We start from the raw sequence: 25,437 nt of genomic DNA, 5'->3' as shown, positions 1-25,437 counted from the left end.
TGAAATCTGCACAGCAAGATGCATTTCTTTATAATGCTGGTGATTTGTGGCCTTCAAATAAATGCAAAGACAATCAAGAGATAAATACATATGGACACAAATGTCTTTTATTAAGCTCAGCTGCATCTTGGCCAATGCCTCAGCATCACAATAAACCTGAACTGTCTCCATAATCAGTCACCGGAGCTCTTGGGTCTGGGGACCATTTGCTTTATGGCCTACGTCACTTTAAATAAATGGAACTTGATGGATGGTGAGAAACATTGCCATCATATGTCCTGTAACGTTTTGCAGTACCTAACTTAAGTTGAAAAAATACTCAAGAAATGGCACTGACAGGCCCCGGCCGTGGCGCGACTGGCTGGGGCACCTGCACCGTACGCCGGCGACCCGGGTTCGATTCCTGCCCCGTTGTCCTTTCCGGATCCCCCTCCCAACTCTCTCTCCCACTAGCTTCCTGTCATTCTTCACTGTCCTGTCTCATTAAAAGGCATAAAAAGGGCAAAAAAATATAGTTAAAAAAAAAAAAGAAATGGCACTGACAGAAGTGGAAAATTACCTTGTATTCGTTGACTCTATATGCAAGCCAATGGCATAATGAAAGCCAGTGGTATATATTATAGTTGTGGCTATATGAAAATGTACCATAAAAGTAATTTCAAGGGAGCCATTCTCATCGCATAAGAAGTTCAGGGTTTGTGCCTCAGAGCAAAAGTTGTGGCTATATGCTTTATTGCACTCTTAAAAAGAGTATCAAGGTGATGTGTGGTACTGCATAAAGAGTCTTCTTTGAGGCTGGGCCAGATAAACTGCCAAAGGTTGTGCCAGTGAAACTATCATGTCAAAGAGTGGTGCATAATGGCCTTCATATATTGTACCATCTTCAGAGTCTGTTTACAAACATGCAATGTTGTGTCAGTTGAGGAACGAGGAATAAGTAGCCAATCTGTGAATGTGTATGTCAGTGTTTTTGACGTGTCTGGCTTGGTCCTTTTGTGTTTTTTGTGTATGTCTCAGACATTCCCCCCTCTGCTTTGTCATTGGCTCTGCTGAGGAGTGTACTCTTTGGTTTGGTTTGTTTTCGTGGTTGTCTGTCTGTTTGTCTGTCAGCAGAATTATCTAAAAAAAAAAAAAACTACCCGGCCAATTTTCATTAAAACTTGTTGGAGGAGGTATAGCGGGGGCCAAGGAAGAAACCATTAACTATTGGAGTTGATCCGAAAGCACAGGGCAGATTCACTCATTATTTTCCACTTTCCTTAGCATTGCGTGATATGGTATTCGGCCTTGGCGCAGGGCTGTGCTCTCCGAGCGCCTCTTTAGTTTTACTGTTGTTTTCCCTCCTTCCCCTGACCAATTCCTCCCCTCTGCCTCGTTCATGCTCTCGCTCTGCAGGTGTTCCACGTTGTTTATGGCTCTTGGAGAAGAGTCTTGTCCGGGTTTGGTTCTGTTATGGTTCTGTTGAGTCTCACCATGGCTGGGGAGAAGGGGAGACTCTTTGTCTCGGCTCAGCTCGCAACTCTGGTTTCCCTTATTTCTTTGATCCATCTCTTCCCCTGTAAAGCGTTAGAGTGTTGAGTTAGGGGAAGCACATGCTGACCCAGCACATTGCACTGAGGGCAGGCACAGTCACAGGAAATACGTCTCCAACAAGTTTGCTCACGCTCTCGGTTGAGGTTGCTGACGAGCTCAATGGCCAAATGTTTACAGTGACGACCGTACCATTAAGAAGCATTTATGGGCCCTCTTTTGTTTGCGTTTTGTCTGTGTCTGTGTGTGTGTCTGTGTGTGTGTGTGTGTGTGTGTGTGTGTGTGTGTGTGTGTGTGTGTGTGTGTGTGTGTGTGTGTGTGTTGTGTGTTGTGTGTTGTGTGTGTTTGTCATTCCAATAGCATGATTGCTGTTGAAGTAAGCATGTGTGTGTGTGTGTGTGTCACATGATTGGGTGTTTTTGTCATTCCAGTGTTTCAGTGGTTTACTGATTTACTGATGATGCAATAGTGTGTGTGTGTGTGTGTATGTGTGTGTGTGTGTGTGTGTGTGTTTCCTTTCTTTCTTTCTATCCGTCTCTGCCTGTGTATAGAAGGAAAGGAACAGCTTTGTAACAGATTAAGCCGTTATTGAGGTCTTTGAGCCCACTCATTCATTTTTTTTTCTGCATTTGGCCCAGAGGGACGCAGACTTCATATCCCCCATGCAAAGGATCTTTGTGTGTGCAGCATGACCACACTGACCTCCAGAGGATACAGGCCAGACAAGTGGAGGCACTGCTTTAAATTAGCCCGATGTCTGTCTGTCTGACTAAGCCTATTTGACCAATTCACTTAATGTACATTCTAGCACATTCTATTAGGCCGTGCCCCAGTGAGGTCAGACCATGTGTTCAGCCACAGTGGAATGGCAGATATTTCCACCCCAGTGCCACTGCAGTTTCACAGTGAAGTGGACATCATAGCACTCAGTATATGCGGCCCTTTGCAACCCTGTTTAAACTATTGTTGTATTTGATGTGGGTATGTGTTGAAATATTAGTTATGTCGTTGAAATATGTTGAAAGGGCTTTCTTGACGTCCTTGTTGAATAGATAGCTTTTGAATGTGAATATACTGACAGTTGAAGTTCAGTGTTGTTAGGCTAGGTTAGGTTGAAGACACATACTATGTAATGTTGTAAACAATAGTGTAGATTGGAGTTAATGATGTCAAAACATATGTAGAGCAAAAGCGGTTTAAAATATGTTTGACAGGGCTATTCTCCTATTAGGCAAAGACAAACAAACATTTCTTCTGCCTTTATGAGCTAGACTAGAAGTGAACCAACATATTTGCTTGTTCCTGTCATTAAAATGATGAGTCAACAGCCTCATTAACTGAGGACAAGTCAGTCAGTGTGTGATGTCAGTAGACACAGTCTTCTTAGGAAGTCTGTTTGTTTGCTCTTCTCCTCCTCCTCTTCCTCGTCAGTCAGTGAGTTGTCCGGCCGCGAGCTCGAGAGTGGGAGTGGCTCTGGAAGCATATGGCTGTAATTACGGAAGACTGCATTTGTTTGCTGGTATTCCCAGTGCCGGCGCAGGGGGAGTGCTCTAAGGGAATCTGCCCGTTCCCCGGAGACAGATGGCAGTCACGTGTTGCTCCGTCTACACCCCCCCCCCCCCAGCCCCTCCGCCCACCCCCCCCCCCCTCTCCCACTGCGCCCTCCTCCCTTCTCTTTGTTCAGGCAGGGGAAGGCCTGCTTGTAAGTATGATGTAGGGCTGGAGAGTTTGGCGAGAGAGAAAAAAAAAAGCCAACCCCTCCCATTGCTAAGTGCTGTTGGACAGGATTGATGTTCTTGGCTGCTGAGCTGATTCGGTTCTGTGCTTTTTGCCTTCGTGCTTGACAGCCGTATGGCGCGAGGGGCGATGTTTGGGTTAATTGTGCTCTGATTTTTGGGTTAATCTGAAATATTTCTCTCCTCCCTATTAGTCTCATGAGTGGTGCTTTTTATAATTGTGCTTGTTATGCATTAATAAATGGCCTCGCTTGTCTGTAGAATGACAAAACACCAGCTATCATCATTTCATATCCTCAAAGTTATGAATGTGAAATACTACATTAATGTAGAATCTCTATGTGCACCTTCAATGTGATGTGTGTAACAACTAGGAATTGAAATGTGTGTGTCTCACAGACCTCATAGAATTGGGTGGAACATATGTATCATATACAGTACATTGAAAATACATGCTCTTTCCTCAACTCTGTTGGTACTCTCGAACTGTAACGAGGAAACATTAGCCAGTGCGAGGACTCTAAATGCGGTTCATTCATTAGTGTGTTTACCTGTGGTAGATTAGAGGAAGTGAACCCACCGTTGATGCACAGATTCAGAGAGATGCTGCTGTATTCAGGAAATGTCATGTGCGTCATGAGTTGGAGCCTTTATCCTGCGCTGTAGGCAGGGCAGTGATGCAAGATGAAGTGGCATGAGTGTCACAGGATGAATTGAATCTGGTGGTGGAGGGGAAGGGGTGTGTGTGTGTGTGTGTGTGTGTGTGTGTGTGTGTGTGTGTGTGTTGTGTCTTAGTATGAGGGTGGTGAATGAGCTGCTCATTTTTGGCTGGTTCCTCTATTGCTTTCTTTTGAATCTGTTGATCTGTGAATATAGTTCAAGGAACTACACTTGGTGATTCAGAGTTGTCACAGTTATCATAACTGCTGAAATATCACACTGATGCCTTTTTTCCACTGAAGTACTCGGTCTCACATCAGAAACAGTCAGTGCTTATGTAGCATGGAGACATAAAGTCTTTTCCCTCCTCTTCTTCTCCTTCAGTGGTCAGCACAGGGGAATGTGAGCATAAACTCCCTGGGTGAGCCTGAGTACTGGCCAGCTCAGGGTGACTGGGCTCAGGGACTGTTTGATGTGAAGTCGATGTCAGTCTCCACCAGTGTGGAAATACTGAGAAGCCACAGAGGAAATACGGAGGGAGGAAAACCCATCAAATAAACAGTAACATTAATGTTATATTAGTTATATATATATATTTATATGTTTATACGTTGTGTGTTTATATAATGAACAATTATATAATGACACCTTAATGCTCTCAATTGTCTCCACAATTGGCAAACACATAATCTTGCATCAAATAAGGAAGCATCGTGCAAGAGCAAGAGTGAAGGCTCCCACTGTCCAGATTCCGCTTAGCTCCCTATAGCAGGTTTCCTATAGCAAGTCCAGTGGGAACGGCCTGCCCACCTCGTACACTCCCTTGTAGGTCCCGCAGGAGACAGAAAGCAAACCCATAAATCTATCAGCTGAGCAGCTCTGGCCTCGAGTGGCACGCTTCATACGGAGGCCTGCTGGGGCCAAATCTGTTGTTGTTGTGTGGAAGTGCAGGCAACAGCTATCTGTGTATGTGTGGGTGTATGTATAAAAAGCTGCAGATCACACTGACATTTCACAATCTGCGTGATCATTTTTTAGATTTGTGGGAATGTTTTTTTTTTTTTTTACATTTTGAAGAAATAAAGAACATTCCTCATTTGTTTTCAAGCTCTTTAGTTCAAGTTGACCCTCATCAGCTGTTGGCAATCAGCCATAGCACGTGTTACTCAGTCAGGTTCCCTTTCTACAGACCATGGCTTCTACCTCAGCCGGACAGAAACATATGTTGCTGAGTTTATTTGGCATGGTAGACCTAAATATATAACTGGACCGGGGTGTGGCTCTCAGAAGTGTTGTTAAGTGTCCCGTTGTCATAACAAATTTACAGTCTCTCCGTTTTTTTTTGACCCATTTGCCTTAAGAACATACTGTACATAGGAACAACTGCAGTATCTGGCGTTATGGGCCTGTGTTTATAGCTGTGTTGTATCATAGGAACACGTTGTTGTGGCGTACTCTGACAGGCCTGAGTGTGAGACTGTGCTCTAGTGTGTATTTATTCTGTACGTGATGCCCACAGAGGCAGCAGCTGTGTTGCTGTGTGTGGGGGGGGGGAAATGCGGAGCCAGCGCCAGGCTGTACTAGGGCCTCTCCCATACAGCAACACACACCTGTGTGTTACGGCTGCTTTAATCATCAGGCGCTCAGCTGATGCTTTCAGGTCCTGTTTTACACATTACTGAGTACATTTGTGTGTGTGTGTGCGTGTGGTGTCCCAGGTGTGATTTTTTTTTTTTTTTTTTGTCAGCTGTCTCTCTGCAGCTGGCATTGGAAAGCATTAAAAAAGCAACAGAACTTTGAAAAGCAGAAAGGGTGAACAGGGAGGGTGAGTGGCGCTGGCGTGGACGTAGGAAAAGAAACTACAGTGCAGCGCAGTGCAGTGCAGCGCAGAGCAGCGCAGAGCAGAGCAGAGCAGAGGAGAGCACCAATGGAAGAGGCCTGAACCCAGAAAGACCTGGAGGAGGAAAAAGAGGAGATCAAAAAAAAAAAAAAAAACTCACAGAAATGTTCCACTATGTCACTGGGCCTGTGGCAGTGGCCCTACAGCCCCTGCACTCACAGGAGGAGGAGGAGAAGAAGAAGCGGAAAAAGAAAAGAAAGAAGAGACAGAAACAGAAAGAAAGAAAAGAAAGCATGCCAGCTGCTGTATCCAGTTCTAATCATTGGCAAAGCCTAGCAGGAATGTGTGAATCACGATGATGAAAGTGAAAAGTGCTCACTGGTGAATTGAGTTCAGTGTGTGTGTGTGTGTGTGTGTGTGTGTGTGTGTGTGTGTGTGTGTGTGTGTGTGTCGCTCCCTGTGAGGTTTCCAAATGTAATTTCGTCATGATGAGTCCCTCTCTCTCTTGTTCTGCCTTTGTGTTTAGATGGAACTTCTGGACAAGTTTCCTGTGGAAGGTGGACAGAAGGATCCAAAGCGCAGGATCATCCCTTTCTTACCTGGTAAGAACACACACACCCTATGCAGACACATGCATTCTCTCTCTCTCTCTCTCTCTCTCTCTCTCTCTCTCTCTCTCTCTCTCTCTCTCTCTCTTTCTCTCTCTCTCTCTCTCTCTCTCTCACTCATACACACACACACACACTCACACATTCATACACACACACACATGCACACTACAGTTTGGAATGGGTTGTCCCTCGGTTCGTGCCATCAGGTTTCCCGTACTCCATAACACGAGAGGCCAGAAGGTTGTCACTGAGCGTCAGCTTTACCCCAAAGTCCCCCTTTCTGTCATGATGTCACTTTTTCCACCACAGCCAACTCTTTCTTTTCATTTGTATCCCCCCCCCCTCCCCTTCTCAACATGTGGAGAATTATGCACTGTCTGGCAGCATGAGCTGCCACCACTCTTGACAAATGCTCCTTAAAGATAATACTGACAGAGAGAGATAAGCTCCTATAGCCGTGGCCAGTGATTGGTCTTTGGAGTCCGTCTGGACGGTCCGGAGGTGGTGCGGGGTGACTGGAGATGGACTTCACCTTGGAAAGCCCTGGCGGGGTCATAAGGGGAGGGAAACAGGAGGGGTGGGACTGGGCGAGGCAGACTGGGGGGTGTGGGTGTGAGTGAAAGCCTGGAACTCATTGAGGGATCACACACACACACACACACACACACACATATACACAGAGTTGCGCTTCTCAGCTGTGTTTGTTAAATGAACTCAGGATGTGTGCCGAGAGGCACTGGAATGGGTTTCCCAGATAGTCCCCCCCCCTCTCTCTCCCTCCCTCCCTCTCTCTCTCCCTCTCCTCTCTCCTTTCACTGTATGTTTTATTTGCCGTTTGATATTAAACAGGATTATTTATGCCTTCAGAGTAGAGAGAGGGTATGGCAATTTTCAAGAGGTTACGATCATTTTCTGGGGATATTTCTTTCATCAGTTTATACTATGTTTAAAAATAATCAAATCTATTTATAGTTTCATGTGGTTTAGCCCATCAAATATATTTTCAAACATTAAATGGATTATTTAGGACTACTGTTATTTCTTCATAAGTTCTGTGTATCCATTGAGAACCTATTAGCCGTATAATAGAGGGGCTTCAGATCTGTGTAAGTGTTTCTCTCTCTTAGATCAAGATGTTGGTCCAAGACGCTTTTTCAGGTGGTTCCCATTTGGATGCACCCCCTTGTCTGGGTCTCTGCCTTTCTCTGGCTTTCTCTGAGAGAGAGAGGAAGAGGGGGAGAGAGAGAGAGAGAGAGGGAGAGAGAGAGAAAGAGACTGAAAAAAGAGGAGAAAAACATCCCGTCCTACATTCCAGTTTCAAGCACGGGCCTGAATTCTGCTGGAGTGAGTGAAAAAGCTGCTGGTGAACTGGTTTACGCAGCAGATCGTTGTCTGTAAACCCAACCACATGCTTACCCACCCAGCGCTGCCTGAAGAGGAATGGGGGCCAGCGCAGGCTGATCCGCTGCAAAACCAACCAGACTCGGAAGTGGCTTTATGGAGAGAGGTTTTGGATTGCTCTGACATCCGGTCTCTCTCTCTCTCTCTCTCTCTCTCACTTACTTCTTTTCTCTCTCCTCTCTCACTCGTCCCTTTCTCTCTCAATCTGTACTTCTCCCTCTCTCTTTCTCTCCCTCTCTCTCTCTCTCTCCGTCCTTCTGTCTCTCTCCCCTCTCTCCACTGTCTCATTTGGCCTGCCTCGGAGGTCTGTGTGTACATCTGTGAAAAATGTCCATTCAGTGCATTCTGTCCAGCGTGACCGACCTCCAGTGTTTTTGAATACAAAGTGCTGAATGTGTGTCCTTCTGCAGTCCAGTCCACCCTCCTTGATCGCTTCTGCAACTCATCGCATTTGCATTCACTCCCAGTCGCCATCACAAACCATTGGGCTTAAAAACTTGGCACAACAGGTCAAAGGAGAGCAATTTTGTTTTTGTTGGTTCATTTATTAGTGAGTTTGTTTTGCAGGAACTCTTTAGAACATTTCTCCCTGCGGGGACGTGAATCCTGCGCTCACGTCGTTTACCCCCCCACCATTCATTTATGCTGTGGCTTGTGTACAGTAGGTGTTTTTTGTAGGTGTTTTTTGTAGGTGTTTTTGTAGGCTTGCTCTCCGTGCCTCTGCTGCATCTGCAGCTTGTTGTGCTTGCCGTCCCCGCGTGTTCGACCGGGTGCCAGTGGCTGCCCGCGTGCCTGCCAGGTATGTGTCAGCCCCTTTAACACCGCTCCCTAAGTACTGGCTGGACTCAACAAGGCAGCGGGGAGCCGGAGAATATCAGCTCAGCCCTCAGCCATAATTAAAAACAAAAAAAAAAACGTGCCAGTTCTGCACATTCTTTCCCTCCGAAGCCATTAGCCGGCTTTATGAGGACCTGTGGTCTGTGACGCGAGGAGTCTTCTCAGGTGGACCGGCGGAGAACAACAAATCAGAGCCTTGACACATCGGCGCTGTCGAGACTTTGGAGCCCTGAGGGCCAATCCTGTGCCTTGAGTCTGGCACTGTCAACAGTGTCAGGTAACAATCTGGCCTGTAGAAGACTGTGTTCACAGACTGCAAAACATGGCAGATCCTTAATATTTAAAGCAACAGATTAGATATCATATGCAGAATATTGTACTTCTGAAACTACTTGGAATCCCATGAAAATGCTGTGCAATGTACATTGCTGTTCAGTGCCTTTCTTTGTACAATGTCCAATATCTGTTGGTCTACTACTGTTGGAGAAGAGCAGAGAATAGAGGACAACCGTCGTCATAACACTATTAACAGGCTGACAAATTTGATTTGGAGTGTCCTTTTATGAGAATGAGAAATGCCCCCACCCCCCTTGAGTCAGCTATCAGCTGAGTGTCCCTTCAGTGTCCATGGAGACGGATCCACCTCAGGGTGTACTGTAGCTCACTCCCAGAAATAAATCTGGGCAACATTTTATTTGGGTAATCCACCTACAAAGATATTACACAGAAGGTCTTTTTGAAATTCAAGTTCAGTCGTTTCAGTTGTTCATGTTAACCAAGCCCAACCTCAAGTCTTAACAGTAACGATACACTATAGCTGAGAGGGTTTCAACAAATAGTATATGATCTTAGAATCTGTGGACCACTTATATTTGACCTTCCAAATGAAGTGGGATCCAAATCTATCTCTGGGCCGGAAGTGTGCCATACATGGGTCTAACCCAGTCCAGCTCTCTGGGTGGAGAGGCCCAGGCTCAGCACCCTCACATCACAGGGCCTGGGAGGATTCCTGTGCTGGAGCTGAGGTCTGTGGCGAGGAGTGGTGTGAGTCAGCATGAACTTTGAGTGTCCTTTAGAGTAGGAGAGAACCAGCCACGTGGACAAACACTGATGAAGCATTACTTTTATTTCAAATTAGAAAATGTTGGCCACAGCAGGGTGAAACCAAGAACTCACAGAACTGACCTCACACTGCGCCTGAAAGTAGTACACACACACACACACACACACACACACACACACACACACACACACACACACACACACACACACATATATACATACAATACATTCTATATTGAATCTAAACGAAGATAGCCATATGTGATTATGTACTGCACTTAAAGGACTACACACTCCCAGGTTCTCCACTGAAATCCTACACACTTTTAAAGGACTATTCTGAGAGTAGGGAACGTCCATTCCTCAGCAGTAGGGTTGGGCACCGAAACTCGGTTCTAATATGGCATCGGTGTCGACACAAACGATAGTAACATTATCGAATAACAACGTGAATTTCAGTGCCTCATTTCGGTGCCACTTAAATCTTCGGATTTCTTTTTTTTAAATGCAAAGCATCACTGCACGTCATGCGCCATCTCTCAAGGTATTGCTCTGATAGCACCACATTCTATACAGTTAGGTAACATAAACACTTCAAGATGTATTTGCTTAAAGCAAAGGGGTGCACCACATAGGCTAGTAGACCGTGTTTGACAGTTCAGGCACCGCTTTGGCACCGGCATCATTTTAAAAGTATCGATTTAGCACCGGTATCGGATAAAACCCAAACGATACCCAGCCCTACTCAGCAGTAGAGTCTGGGTCCCCAGAGTTGGCCGTCTGTCCCTGAGGTGGCAGAGTAAGCACTGCGTGGCCTGATGGGAGTGCAGTTCCATGTCCTCCTGGCTCCAAGTGGGTTTCATTTTCCGTTCCAGATCTGCAGATTCCTGCACTTGCTGCTGCTGTGCTGACTCAGCATACGGCATCCGAGCCAAGGGGCCAAACTCCATACACACACACACCCACACACACACACACACACACCCACACACACACTACATGCCCATACACAAACACACACCACAGCATGGACCCTGTGAACAGCCCACCATATGTAATGCTGTTATAATTATCAGCAAGTTTTTAGTGGTTTATATTTGCTTCACGTTGGGTTTGGCTATAACTGCTTCAGCTGTTCTCAACCAGATCACTTCTCAGGTTTCACAAAGTCCATTTTTTACATCGCTACTTTCTTATCTAAGGGATTTTTTTCCTCTTGCTCAGACTGATGAAAGGCATAAAGGCTAATCTTTTTTCCTTTGGGTCATAAATCTTCAGGGATTTGATTAAGGGTATCCATTTCTCCTTATTGTCTCCTAGTGGGTGTTCCGGGCAGTTAGGGTCTATGATAAGAGCAGGGTATTTCTGTGATTAAAAATAAGGTAGTCATGTTATCACACACACACACAATTTGACCCTTCGTAGGGTTCGGCTGTGGCTGCTGGATTTCATCATCAAATTGTGTTTTGTGTTAATTATATGTTGAAGTGGACAGTGAAAGTGGACTCTCATCATTTGCTGTTTGATGTGTTAGTGTTGTAGCGGCTGCGTGAGATAAGAGAGGAAGTGAGGCCCTGAAGTTGAATTTTTTTGTGTGTATAAGTTTCGCTATGTAGAAATCAGATGGTGAAATGATAATTGTCTTCTCTCTCTATTTGTGTGTGTGTGTGTGTGTGTGTGTGTGTGTGTGTGTGTGTGTGTGTGTGTGTGTGTGTGTGTGTGTGTGTGTGTTGCTTCCAGGAAAGATCCTGTTCAGAAGGAGTCACATCAGAGATGTTGCCATGAAAAGACTGAGGCCCATCAATGAGTACTGCAGGGTAAGTCACGTCTGGCCAAGCAACAGCCGAATACTACACACTAGCATACTACACACCGCATACTACACACAGCATACTACACACCGCATACTACACACCGCATACTACACACAGAACACTACACACCGCATACTACACACTAGCATACTACACACTAGCATACTACACACCGCATACTACACACAGCACACTACACACCGCATACTACACACTAGCATACTACACACCGCATACTACACACCGCATACTACACACAGCACACTACACACTAGCATACTACACACTAGCATACTACACACCGCATACTACACACCGCATACTACACACCGCATACTACACACAGCACACTACACACCGCATACTACACACTAGCATACTACACACCGCATACTACACACCGCATACTACACACAGCACACTACACACTAGCATACTACACACTAGCATACTACACACCGCATACTACACGCTGCATACTACACACCGCATACTACACACAGCACACTACACACCGCATACTACACACTAGCATACTACACACCGCATACTACACACCGCATACTACACACAGCACACTACACACTAGCATACTACACACTAGCATACTACACACCGCATACTACACACCGCATACTACACACCGCATACTACACACAGCACACTACACACTAGCATACTACACACTAGCATACTACACACCGCATACTACACACAGCACACTACACACTAGCATACTACACACTAGCATACTACACACTAGCATGATACTCTCTTGTCCTTAACACTCCACAGCCATTCTGCATTCTCTGTCTAGAATAAGATCTTCTCATATTGTTCTCTGTCTACAGGCTTTAGTGGCACAATAGCCATCCTATGGATACACACACATTTAAATTTAATTGCAGATTAAAGTTTCACCGACGCTCTCTCTCAGCCTACATCTGCTCCCATTCTGTTGGAGGAGAGCGTCACTCCATGTGATCCAGCCACTCTAATTACTCATGACTCCCTCACTCGTCACCTATGCTTTTCTTGTGGGGCCCTGAAAAATTACAGTAAATTGCTGTAATGTCAGTAATCTTAAAGTAGAAGCTTACGAAATGGAGTAAATTTATGACAGAACAAGCGTTTCTATAATATATTTAGAGAGAGAGAGAGAGAAGAGAGTGAAAGAGAGAAACTAAGTGGACTTTAGAGAAAGAAAAGTGGGTTTTTCTTAAGCTGAGGCAGACGTTAAGCACCCACTGCTGGCTGACTGTAGGGGCTTGTTGAGGAGGGTAAGGGGGTTTTCACTGCGCTGAACTCGGCCCTGTCAGCATCTTAGTGCTCTTTTAAAGGCCTGCCCACCAGATAAACAGCCCTTTATGGCTTAGTGGAGTTTTTTTGCAAGCTGGCTAAATCATACTTATATGTGTTCTCTCATACATCAGCTTATACTGTGAGGGCCATTTAATCGTAAATGAAAACATACATTTTAATATTATGGACCCAATTGAGGATGGACTGGAAAAGGCTTGAGTCTTATTTGAGCTTATATGTAACTGCTTCAGAAATCTCTGATATGTTCAGTCACAAGAATGTTGTCCTTGCTTTAAGCCATGGACATGTGTTATAGTACTTATACACAGTACATACTGTATGTCAATCATAAGTAGGTTGTTTAATTGTCTGTTTAGTTGTTAGTTTAACTGTCTGTGTCACCCATAGGCTGTATACAGTCAATGGTGTCACCATTATTGAGAGTATTTGTTAGTGTGCTGATGTGGTTCATCCCAATGGAGGTTGGAATTGTACCTTAGGGAAATGGTGCTGTTGATTCTCCTGAAGAGAAGTGGAAAAGAGTAAATGTTTCATGCTGAGATCTGATAACAGAAGTGACAGATGGGACTTCTGGCTCATACCCAGCCCTCATGCGCACACCACCACGGCGTTGGTGGGAGATAACGCCAGCACACGCTCAAAGCAGATCACACTCCAGATCAAACACCAGATTACCAGATATAAACCAAATACGTTCCAGATGCAAACTAGATCAAAGCCACATACCGTATCAGGATTCAAGAAGATTTTATTTGTCCCTTGAAAAAAATGCTTAAAATATATATACACAGACATACACACTCCAGATTCGGTCCACGGCCACTCCAGATCAGAACCAGATTAACACCAAGTTGGAGTCATATTCACACTTGAATAATAGCTGCCAGGTCCAGATCCAGGGCTTTAGTACTGTCTGAGTGTAGACTCTGTGTCTGCTCCGTTTGCGTAAACAAGCCTAATTTTGAGTGGCGTTTCATTTGGCTGTACTCCGTTTGGGTTCTGTCAGTGGTGAGACGGGTGCTTTATCACTGGGGCCTCGGGGAGAGACTCTTTGAAACCTGAGTCTCTGGCTCTTTGATGGAGCTACTCACAGGCACACACACACACACACACACACACGCGCGCGCGCGCGCAGAGAGAGCGTTGGCTCCACAGTCAACAGGATAGCCCTGAATAGGGATGTTAGGCCCTGAAATATGTTAACAGTAGCGACACACACACACACACACAGAGTTGACTCCACAGTCAACAGGATAGCCCTGAATAGAGATGTTAGGCCCTGAAAATATATTTACAGTGGTGACACACACACACACACACACAGAGAGAGTGAGAGAGAGAGAGAGAGAGAGAGAGAGATGATTCCACAGGCAACAGTAGAGAGAATAGATTACAATAAAATAGGTCTTTATTGTCATTGTCACAGGTACAACGAAATTTTAAATGCTCTCCAGTCAATGCATCATTCATTGAGTCTATAAAAAATATAATCTAAGTGCTAATCTTAAAAAGAATAAATAGAAACATATAACAGCATTAGCAGCATACATAAACACACGCAGTCATACACACCCAGTCATGGCATAAAAAATAGTATGAACACACTTCATTGCATAAAAACAGTAGTAAAAACAAACAACATCTACAGACATGCAGACTTTCTGTCTTTGCATTGATCCATTTCATATCAGATTCCATATATAGCCCTGAATAGACGTGTTCGGGTGTAAGGAAATATGTTAACAGTGGCAACTTGTCCAGGTCAATTGTCTTGTCTCAATAAGCTCTAAAACCTGGGTGTGAGTGGGACTCGGGGGGTGCGTCATTTTCCCCTGTGGCCTTTTTGTTTTTGCTGGAAGTGCGGTTAAAGCTGCCCTATCATTCACCTCGGCCTGGAAGGAATCTCAGAGGCTGACACAAAACACACACACACACACACACTTTTATGCTCTCTCACACACATACATGCACTCACTTATTCTCTCTCTCTCACACACACACACACACACACACACACACACACACACACACAGAGACACATACCCACATGCTAAGACAGACAAAATGAGTGTGAGAGAGCATAAGAAATAGAGACAGAGCAAGAGGAATAGGAAGAGAGATGAGAAAGGGAGAGGGAGAGGGAAAGAGAGAGAGAGAGAGAGGGAGGAAGAGAGACAATTAGGTTAATGCTGCCTCCTGTAAAGGGGCGGCCATAAAGCCCATTTGCAGTAATGTCCTGAGTCTCAGGAGGGAATACTAATGCAGGGGAAGGTCGCAGGCCACGCTGGAGGAGCATAAATCTGCCCCCCTGAACGGAGACGCATCAGCTGTGGGGACCACACAGGCCGGGTGGGGACCCTATCATCAGAGTGTCCCATCAGGACCGCGCGCTGGGGCTGTGTCCCTGGAGACAGACAGATAGACAGACGGACAGAGACATCAGCCACTGAGAGCATTTATGTGAGAAAGATGTAGTGGGTGGAGAAAAGATACAGAAAGCGATAGAGTTTTGGAGGGTAAGGGAGAGAAAGGTAGATAGGGGACAGGGGAAAAGAAAGAGAGAGAAGGCATGAGGAGGGAAAAGAAGTAGGGAGGGAAAAAAGACATCAGTGAGGAAAGAAAGAAAGAAAGAAAGAAAGAAAGAAAGATAGAGAGTGAGAGGGTGAGAGAGGAGGGAGGGGAGAGAGAGAGATATGAGCAGGCAGGGATAATTGATGACACGCATTTTGAAGCCACAAAGGCTGAGGGGCTGAGGGTCAGGCGGAGGTCAACAGGCAAACCAAACACCTGCGGTAACTCACCCTGCTCACGCCAGCCACAGCAGGGGACAGGAAGAAACAACACCCAGCCCAGACATGGGCAACTCTGGGAACCATGGCGTTCAATTTCGATGACAAATGTTAAAACACACACAGACGCAACAGAAACACACACACACTCACAACACACACCACACACCACACACACACACACACACACACACACACACACACACACACACACACAGATAGACACACAAACTCTCTTTCTCTCTCTCTCTCTCTCTCTCACACACACACACACACACACACATACACACAGACACAAACACACAGATAGACACACACACACACAAGCACAGACATAATCACACAAACATAAACTCTCTCTTCATACACACACACACACAAACAAACACCGAGTGACAAATGAAAACTCTGGCGTCTTGTTAGTGGCATTCATCTTGCTGTATTGGCACGCACTACATGCAGTTAATATAAACGAGGCAAGCTGCCTGGCCTGGTCCACAAGGGCACCTTGGACGTACCCTGGCCAAGTTGAAATGCCAGACAGGTTTGATGTAGTAATGCAGTTTTTGTATATGAGAGAGAGAGAGAGAGAGAGAGAGAAATTGACAAAAAAGAGAGAAAGCAAAAGAGACATAATGCAAAGGACAGATAGAGAAAGGGACAGAGATGGAGAGAGACGAGTATGTGAGGTAGAGATAGAGACAGAGAGAGATAGAGAGAGACTGAGAAAGTGTGTGTGAGAGAGAGAGCGAGAGAGAAAGACCCCGAGTCACTCCCCTGTGCAAGGACAGAGCAGCAGCACTTAGCTTTATTAAAGACAAATGGCAGCTGGCCAGCCGGGGTGGATGACTGGGCGGAATATTTCATGTCTGCCGCGGGTGTGCTCCAGCTTGCTTCCTCTGATAGCCACACACGGCAGCACTGTCACTGGCCTTAAAGCTGAGTGTGATAAAGACAGAGAGAGGGAGAAAGAGGGACAGTTCCATGGAGAGAGTGATACAGAGAGAGCAGGGGGAGGGGGGGGGAGTAAAGAGAGATAGAGTTAGATAGAGATGGTGCGGGAGATGTTCAGACAGGTTGCCTTTCATCTTTGAGAAGGCTTAGCTGTCGGAGGGCATCTCTGTCGGTGGGCCCTGCGAGCTGCGCAGATGGACCTCTGGGGGGAGGAAGGTGCGAGGATGAAAAAGGATGAGTGATGATGTGAGATCAGAGACAGACTAACGCATTAGCGCCACAGACGCCAGACCAGGGCCACTGACTGGTCTCAGATCAGAGAGGAGAAGAGAAGAGCAGAGCAGAGCAGAGCGGAGAGAAGCACTGTAGCCCGAGAGAGACTCTTGAGTATGAGGCAGAGCATTCAACCACAGGTCGGGGGAAATGCTAATACTGCGCCTTTGAGAGCACTCTGAGCCAGACAGCCAACACCCAAAACACGTCAAACACACACACACACACACACACACACCACACAAACAAACAAACACACACAAAACACACACACACACACATACACAGCCAGTGGAAAATGTGAGTTTCTATCCAGGGCAGTATTTGCTTGTTAAAGCTAAAATATTCAATTCAAAGTCAAGGCTTGTTTAGAAGAGTTCATGTTTTGGCTGCCACAAGTGAGACCAATTCAACTTGTAACAGTTGTAGGCTTGTAATCGTACACAATGTAATGACCATTACCATGCTAGTTTTATGATCACATGATGCTTAAACGTGTGGTTGGTTCTGTTTGTGTCCAGGCACTCATCCAGCTACCGGTCTACATCTCCCAGTGCGAGGAAGTGCGTGTGTTCTTTGAGACTCGACCCGAGGACCTCAACCCCCCCTCTGAGTAAGTCTTAGTCCAGTAGACATGGACACTCTAGTGCCTGGTCTGTGTGGTGTAGCCTGTATGAAACACAGAAACTGGTGTTAATTAGCCCAGTGTGTTGTTCAGTGTTAAATGTTTGCTCAGTGTTCATTATTCCTTGAATATTTGAATAAATAACCAAAGTGTGGTGCATGAAGTTCATGCGCTGACTAGTATCCATGGCAATAATCGTGAACAGCAGCCAATTGTGAATACAAAGGAATACACACGCACGCATGCGCACACACACACAGACACACGCACACACACACACACACACACACACACAGAGTTTTCTTATTTTGTGGCTCCCAAGTGTCCCATGCGTGGGTGTACACTGGCCACTGACTCATTCTAGAAGGGCCTGGCTCTCATCTGTCTTCTGTGGCAGCACAAAGGCACCAACAGTCTTATCCATAAGCTTGCAGTGCCATACAACTTCTGCCATTTTATCAGATGGAAATTCCACAAACAGTCCTCAGAAATATACACTGATCTCCTGATACACTCCTGATACACGTCTGTGGCCTTTTTAAGCACATTTTTAGCACATTTAAAGACCGTGAAAGACACTTGGCATGTTTAAATGAGAAAAACAAATGCTCGTAAACCACATTAGAGTGTCACCAGACAATGTGCAAATTAGAGAGCGTGCCAAGGCCGGGTCGTAAACGCGCCATGGTGCTTTCCTCCTCACCTGGGTGCAGTTTGGTGCCCTCCCGGGAATGTCTGCCCGCCTTCAGCTGGGCAAAACCGCCCAGCTCGGCTCAGTACAGCGCCAGGTGCCAAGAGGCCCTGTGAGAAGAGGAGACCAGGGGAAAGGAATGTGTGTGTGTGTGGGGTGTGTGTGTGTTTGGGGGGGGGGGGGGGGTCACTATCCCACACACTTAAATATGTGGGATAAACAACACTGAATGGAGACTTGAGGGATGCTGTGATATAAAACAGAGATGTGTATGTGTACCTATAAAACTTAAATGAAGCAAAAGCAAAGAAAATAAATGTTGTGTTTGTGCTTGATGTAGCTTAAATGGCAGAGCAAAGCACTGCCACTACCAAGGTCACAGTTCTGTGTGTGTACACAAACTGATAATAAATATGTAGATCCTTCGCCGTAAGTCATTTAGGATAAAAGCATCTGCTGAACAGAAAAAGAATGCAAATGTGAGCGCTGCTATGAGACAGATTCTTGCCAGCAGAGTGATAATAATGTCGAGGTTGTCAGTGCTGGAAGCCTTCCCAGTCTCACAGGCTTATCAGTTAAGGCTTGTTGCTATGGACACACATACTCCTGAAGGAGGAGAAATGAACAGAGAACCTTGGTTTGTCCTTACTGAAACATTCCTTTTGCCTTCCGTATAATTAAGGCCTACATATTTAGCATTGTGCTATGTTGAGTGTGTTAGCTGTCTGTCTGGTGTGCTAGTGTGTGTGTGTTCTCCGTACATATCGGTGCAAGGCCCAGAGCGAGATGCTCTGTGAGTTAGGATGATTGAATTAGCAGACAGGAGGCTAATGTTTTCCTCAGACCCAAGCTCTCAGGCTCTAGTTTTTTCCTCCCACAACTCTCGGTCATTTCATCTGAGATGAAAGATCCAGTTAGAAGCAGCACAGTTAGTGGACTAGAATTACGTGACTTGAACCATCCTAGAGGCCATTAATCTGACACCCAGGAAAAATCAACCAGTGAGGTTAAACCTGCAGGTCTTTAGGTCAGACGGAAAAGTCAGAAAAGTCAAAAAGTCCATTGGAATGATGATCCTATTGTCCAGGATGGTTGTGACCAGAATGATTGTGCAGACTCAGAACAGTTAACTTCTAAAATAGGAGACCATAGATTCTGGCTAAACAATTCCTCCGGCATGCAGGCAGCAGCGGTAATAACAACAATAAACTTTATTAGTCACTCCACAAAAACCCATCTGATGCAAGCAACAGTGATGAAGGCTTCTCTGCGACAGGCCTGTACTGTCATTATCAGTGGCGTGGGTTAGACACTGAGTCATGGATGGCCCTCTCTGGGCACACTGAAATAGACCTATTTTCTCTGAAGTATGGCATCTGAATCCTCTTATTCAAATGGGACCTAAGTTCTGTGCTCGACTCTGGCTTTGGCAGACCAATAATTACTGGAGTTTCCACTTCAGCTTTGCATCCATGACCCAATTCACTGTTCTAGACCTGGCTCTCGTATGTCTGTCTAATCTAAAGACAAGGCAGCATTTCAGATACCTGAGCTGATCCTCTAATATCAGAGCCCAGTTCTACCAATACTACTTCATACCAAGATTTATATTTTACATGTCTTTATTTTTAACATTTAAAATGTAAAGATATTCCTGACAGTGGCTTTTACTGTCTGCATGTGTGCATGACATCATCCTATGGAATGGATGTAAACAGGTTGCACAAATGTAAAATGCAAGTCTGCTGTAACCTTTCTTTTGATCAGATCAACCAGCATTACCAAAGTTTGACTGTTCATTTGCAGAATAAATAGAAATATGAATATGGAGAAGTGGACTTGATAGTGGCCTGGAGGAAGTGACAGAGAGCGCATGAGGGAGAGAGAAGAGACCTTGGAGATACAGTATGGCAGAGAGGGAAAGTGGGACAAACTGACTGGGAGTGGTGGATGAGAGAGAGAGACAGAGAGAGAGAGAGAGAGATTCTGGGGAGAGACGGACTTGTGTGCAGGTATTTCACTCACTCGCTCTCTCAGACTCGGCCTGGTTGGGTTGGGTCTGGCCAGGCCACAGAGGCCTGGGCAGCTGGGCCTTGGATCAGAGCAAGCCCATGAAACTGATGGAGTATCACTGAGCTAATGGATTAAACAGACTCGGCCTGGACCGTGTGTGTGTGTGAGTGTGTGTGTGACGGAGAGAGAGAGAGAGAGTTTGTGTTGCTACAGTGTGTGACTAAGTGTGTGTGGCTATTTTGAGAGTGAGAGTGTGTCTGTGAGTGTGTGTATGTGAGTGAGTGTGTGTGTCTGTGTGTGTGTGTGTGTGTGTGTGTGTGAGTGTGAGTGTGTGCCTCTTGCTCCAGAATGTGATTCTTTCAGCCATTTCCATCCGGATGCATTTATGTTCAATTCAATCAGATCTCTTCATATCCTCACATATTATCACAATAATCGAATTCTCACTGAGAACAAAAAAAAATATTATCATGATAATAGGGTTGACGTATTACCCAGATTCAGCTGACACTATAGTCAATATGAACATATGTATGCAGTTAGTATGATATATTCCACGTCCAACTGTGGACATTCAAACATTTATGAATTGAATGGATTGGGTATCAGGCATGTCTGGGAGGACAGTCTGAACTGTTGTGTGATGTACAGCCTCCTCTAACTGTAGACCCAAAGGGGGGAAAAGCACAAAGTCATTGCACACTACCAGGCACACAGACACCTCTGGTATTGCAGGGTACACTCCTGCTGTTTTATGTGCTCTATCAAAATATCACAAGAGGTCTTTTTTTTCTAACATTGTGTCTTTCTCTCCCTTTCTCCTTTCCTCTCTCTCTCTCTCTCTCTCGCTCTACCTCCTCCTACACACACACACACACACACACACACACACACACACACACACACACACACACTACACTACTTGTATTTTACAGAGAGCCTGTTGGAAAAAAGAAGTCAGGTAAGAAAAGTTTCATTTTTATGTGCATGCTAGTGGTTTCAGATATATAATGGCTCAAATGACACTGTACAACTGGAAAATATTAATATGCAGTAGCCCTTCATATGGTACTCATATACAGTGCTATGTAAATCATTTTAAAATTGCCACATGCTCTATGGCTGGAGTGCCACCTAGCTGTAATTCCTCTAATTTACACTATGTCTTTATGACGATGGTGCCTCCACCATCTACAAGACCTTTAAAAGTCAGAATAGCATATTTGTAGCATCTGAGATATTTCCATTTTGCATTGACTTGCATCTTTTGACTTGTTCATGTAGCCTTGCCCACCTCTCCTCTGCCTCTGTAAAAATGCCTTCCTCATACTTGCTCTCGTCATTTTTTCCCTTCATCAGGCATTGTGGAGAGAGCAGCTTCTTTCATAAAGAGAGGTAGTAGTGGACTCCTGTTTGGCTGTGTGTGTGTGTGTGTGTGTGTGTGTGTGTGAGTGTGTTAGTGTGCCTGTGCGTCTGTGTGTGCGTGTGTACTGTATGTATGTGTGTGTGTGTGTGTGTGTATGTATGTATGTGTGATTTCCAGGTAGATGGAGGGGAAGAATTTCCAAAACACTGTAGGCCTGCTAGTACGAGGTTGAGAGACCTGGGGCCCTAATTTAAAACACAGGCAAAGTCCCGCATCAAGCAACGTGCAAAGTTGTCTCACGCATGAACTAAAGCCACCATCAGGCATGTGGAGACACACACCCCAGCATTTCACACACACACACACACACACACACACACACACACACACACACACACACACACACACACACACACACCCCTCTTTGTGCTTAGGAATTTGCTCATTGTATTTCATTAGCAAATAATTTTTTTCCAAGATCACTTTGCCCTTTATTTAACTTAGGGCCCCTTGGCTGGAAGGGGACTTGGGGTTCTTGGTGGTGGTCATGGCGACGGCGATGAGGGTGGTGGTGGTGGCGGTGGTGGTGCTGGTTGCTGTATGGTCTTGCGGAGACAGACGTAACAGATAGTACACACCATGATGGACAAACTATTGTTGAATTCTGAGACTCTGAGAGCTCACACAGCCGAGGGCGACTCTCCTCCTAAGACCCGGCCATAACTTGGCAAATGCACAAGTCATCATTGCTGTTTTCTATTTGAATCATCTGGTATGAGGTGTTGGATCACCCCATTCAAATTGCTCCCATCCCATCTGTATGTAGACTATATACACAATCAATTGCTATTTGGTTGTCCCCAGAGATATACTGTAATAGACGTCTGGCTCCGTGAGACCCAGTGTGAAGTGCATGCCTTGATTCCAGCAGCAGATTGTCATGCAGACAGTGATTCTCCTAGTTCCTGAGCTATCACAGAGTTCACCAAATTATCTGGTGATTGCTCATGATTCGCTCTTTGTAAGTTTTTTGTCTTTGATATATTTACTGTACAGTAGTGGAGGTTTGGTAATCAGACATCCCTCCAACTATCTTGAAAGACCACAGAAAAAGCAACATGTTCACTGATGTCACCAGTCTCGGCAAAGTTAGCTTGCTGCTTGTGTCCAGCTTTACAGCTCATCGCTCATTTAACCTGAGAAATCCCCAAGGGAATGGCCGTTAACCTCTTTGACCATGAAGCATTGTCTGTGTGTGTGTCTGTGTGTGTGTCTGTGTGTGTGTGTGTGTGTGTGTGTGTGGCGTATTTTACTGGGACCGCTTTGGCAGAAATGGTTTGGCACATACCATGCTGGAACTGTTTGCTAGAAAAACTCCAGCTGAGTCATAAGAACTCTGAGCTTTTTTGTTGTAGCTCTGAAAGAGAATGGCAAACACAGAGTACATCAGGGACAGGAATGGGGTTTGCTAAGAAAACCTTGTGTGAAATAACTTTTTAGTACTTATTACTGTTGTAATAAGTAGTTGTAGTAACTATGCAGGTAATTATTAGTAATAATAGATAAGTTAACTTACAGTAGTAACTATGCAAGAAATTATTATTAGTAGTAATAATAAATAAATAAATAGTAGTAGTAGTAGTAGTAGTAGTAGAAGTAAGTAATACATATAAATTGTATTTAATAATGAAAGTATTTAGTTTTTGTTTTTTTTACTTTTCGTGTGTGTGTGTGTGTGTGTCTGTCTGTGTCTGTGTCTGTGTCTGTGTCTGTGTCTGTCTGTGTGTCTGTGTCTATGTATGTGTGTGTAACCAGGCTCTTGCCATTGAGTGGCATAGCATAACACAAAACAACCACACCTCCCAGGCCCATGCTGTTCATATTTTCATGATTCAGTAAAGACCCCTGGCTTTGTAGACCAAGGGATTTTTGCTCTGATACAATCACCGTGCACCTCATTGGAACAGCCCACGGGTTGTGTTGTTGTTGCTGTTGTTGTTGTTGCTGTTGTTCACCAGAGTCAGTGTAAAATCATTGAATCATCCATGTGGTACTGGCTATCTGCCACTCCATCCACCCCATGACCTCCATGTTCCCCTAGACAACAGTCTGCACAACAGGATGAGGAGGTTGTGTGGCCTGGGCTTCTGGACAGGGGCGTCTGTAACCACTGATCCGTCATTGTTATAATAGTTAATTTCATGTTCCCTACATGTAGGTGTTGTTTTCATGTTGCCTAGTCGTTATTTGTGTCCCTGTCTCTGTAGCAGCAGTGCGGATGACTCTGCCATCTCTTCTCTCTTCCCTCTAAACTGCTGAGCAGTCAAGCCTCTCTCTCTCTCTCTCTTCCTTTTTTCATTCTTTTATCAGTGTATGTTTCTTCCACTCTGTCTGTCTCTCTCTCCCTGTATTACTGTCTCTTTTTCTCTCTTGGTGTCTACCTCTTACCCTGTCTCTCTCTCTCTCTCTCTCTCTCTCTCTCTATTTATCTCTCTTTCTCTCTGTCTCTGGCTGTCTCTCTCTTTTTCACTCACGCATTTCGCCAGGGCTCTAATCACCGCAGCTCTCGCCCTGTCTCTCACTCTCACTGGTTGTTTTGGGTATGGGGAGAGGAGGAGGAAGAGGAGGAGGAGGAGGAGGAGGAGTAGGGGGGTGGACTCCTCAGGCTAGTCAGAGGGCTGTGATGTACCTGTGTGATCCCTGTCCCCCCCCGCAGGAGGAGACTCTAGTGGAGCAGATGGGCTAGTTCTGGACCAGTATGTGGCCGTCACCGACTACGAGAAGCAGGAGAGCTCGGAGATCAGCCTGCATGTGGGCCAGGTGGTGGAGGTCATTGAGAAGAATGAGTCTGGTAATGAACACACACACACACACCCCCCCCCCACACACACACACATACATAAAGAAAAATGAGTCTAACAATGAACAACAACATTTTAGATGAGAAGAAGTATGGGTTGGTTCTATTGAAATAAATGATTGTAGTCTGCACAGTTCATGGGTACATTCTAGACTAGAAGGGAGGTAGACAGAAGAAGATATGGTAAGAGAGAAAGACATTTGCTAAACATATCAATTCATCAGTTATATCTGACTATTCATTTTAATTGTGTGTGTGTGTGTGTGTGTGTGTGTGTGTGTGTGTGTAGGATGGTGGTTCGTGAGCTCAGAGGATGCCCAAGGTTGGGTCCCGGCCACCTGTCTGGAGGCACAGGATGACCCTGATGATTTCTCTATGCCTGGAGAGGAAGGTAACCTCTCACTTTTCACCTTTGACCTTAGCTGCTACCTGGTTTTATCATTGAGAAAAACAAAAGAAAACAAATTCTTCAAGCAAACAATGACAAAAATGCAAATGCACTACATCCTTTTATTATAAATATTTACATATATGTCATATGAAAAACAACACAACAATATATCTAGCTGTTATATGTTGAAGTTTTTGTTCCTGTGACATACTTGTGAGTGCTGGAGAGATTGATTTGCTGTGCTGTGTTGCTGACCTGGCTGCGGCCACTGTCCTCTGCTGTCAGTGCGCCGGAGGTACTGGTCACTGCCCAGGCACGTGGGCCGCCGACGAACGTTAGGGGATCTGCTCAGCACAGGCTGGGGGCAAGGTCGAGAGCACACCTTCTTTTTCTTCCTTGTGTGTTTGTGTGTGTATGTATGCATGTGTGTTTGCATCTGCGTATGTGCGTGTATGCATGTATGTGTGCATGTGTATGTACTGTATGAATGTATGTGTGTGTGCATGTGTTTCTGTCTGAACTTTGTGTGTGTGTGTGTGTGTGTGTGTGTGTGTGTGTGTGTGTGTGTGTGTTTCTGTTGTGTGCATGCTCAGCGTTCCAGTGATTGAGCATGCAGAGAATCAGGCATTGCCATGTTTGTTGCATGCCAGCGATATGTGAG

The 25,437-nt window shown here is 45.3% G+C and overlaps 1 protein-coding gene across 2 annotated transcripts in view; it reads left to right on the top strand.

The window, feature by feature from the left end:
• Window positions 1-25,437, top strand: part of sh3pxd2b (SH3 and PX domains 2B) — a 34,254-nt gene that overhangs the window by 3,093 nt on the left and 5,724 nt on the right. Inside the window, exons 3-9 of one of the 2 annotated variants that reach the window (XM_076273756.1) lie at window positions 6,293-6,368; window positions 11,418-11,494; window positions 17,352-17,443; window positions 21,095-21,120; window positions 21,519-21,554; window positions 24,242-24,376; window positions 24,675-24,776. In XM_076273756.1, coding sequence (XP_076129871.1) covers window positions 6,293-6,368; window positions 11,418-11,494; window positions 17,352-17,443; window positions 21,095-21,120; window positions 21,519-21,554; window positions 24,242-24,376; window positions 24,675-24,776 — 544 coding nt within the window. The remainder of the gene's footprint in view (window positions 1-6,292; window positions 6,369-11,417; window positions 11,495-17,351; window positions 17,444-21,094; window positions 21,121-21,518; window positions 21,555-24,241; window positions 24,377-24,674; window positions 24,777-25,437) is intronic. The other variant, XM_076273757.1, reaches the window with a different exon arrangement.

This window comes from Alosa pseudoharengus, unplaced genomic scaffold (genome assembly GCF_046254945.1).
Source record: "Alosa pseudoharengus isolate Yale_2024_CS ecotype anadromous, Long Island Sound unplaced genomic scaffold, YU_APseudo_1.1 YU_APseudo_1.1_scf_8, whole genome shotgun sequence".
In the NCBI taxonomy this organism is placed as follows: Eukaryota; Metazoa; Chordata; class Actinopteri; order Clupeiformes; family Clupeidae; genus Alosa; species Alosa pseudoharengus.
The sequence above is the reverse complement of the archived record's forward strand: the minus strand, read 5'-3'. Positions and strand labels throughout refer to the sequence as shown.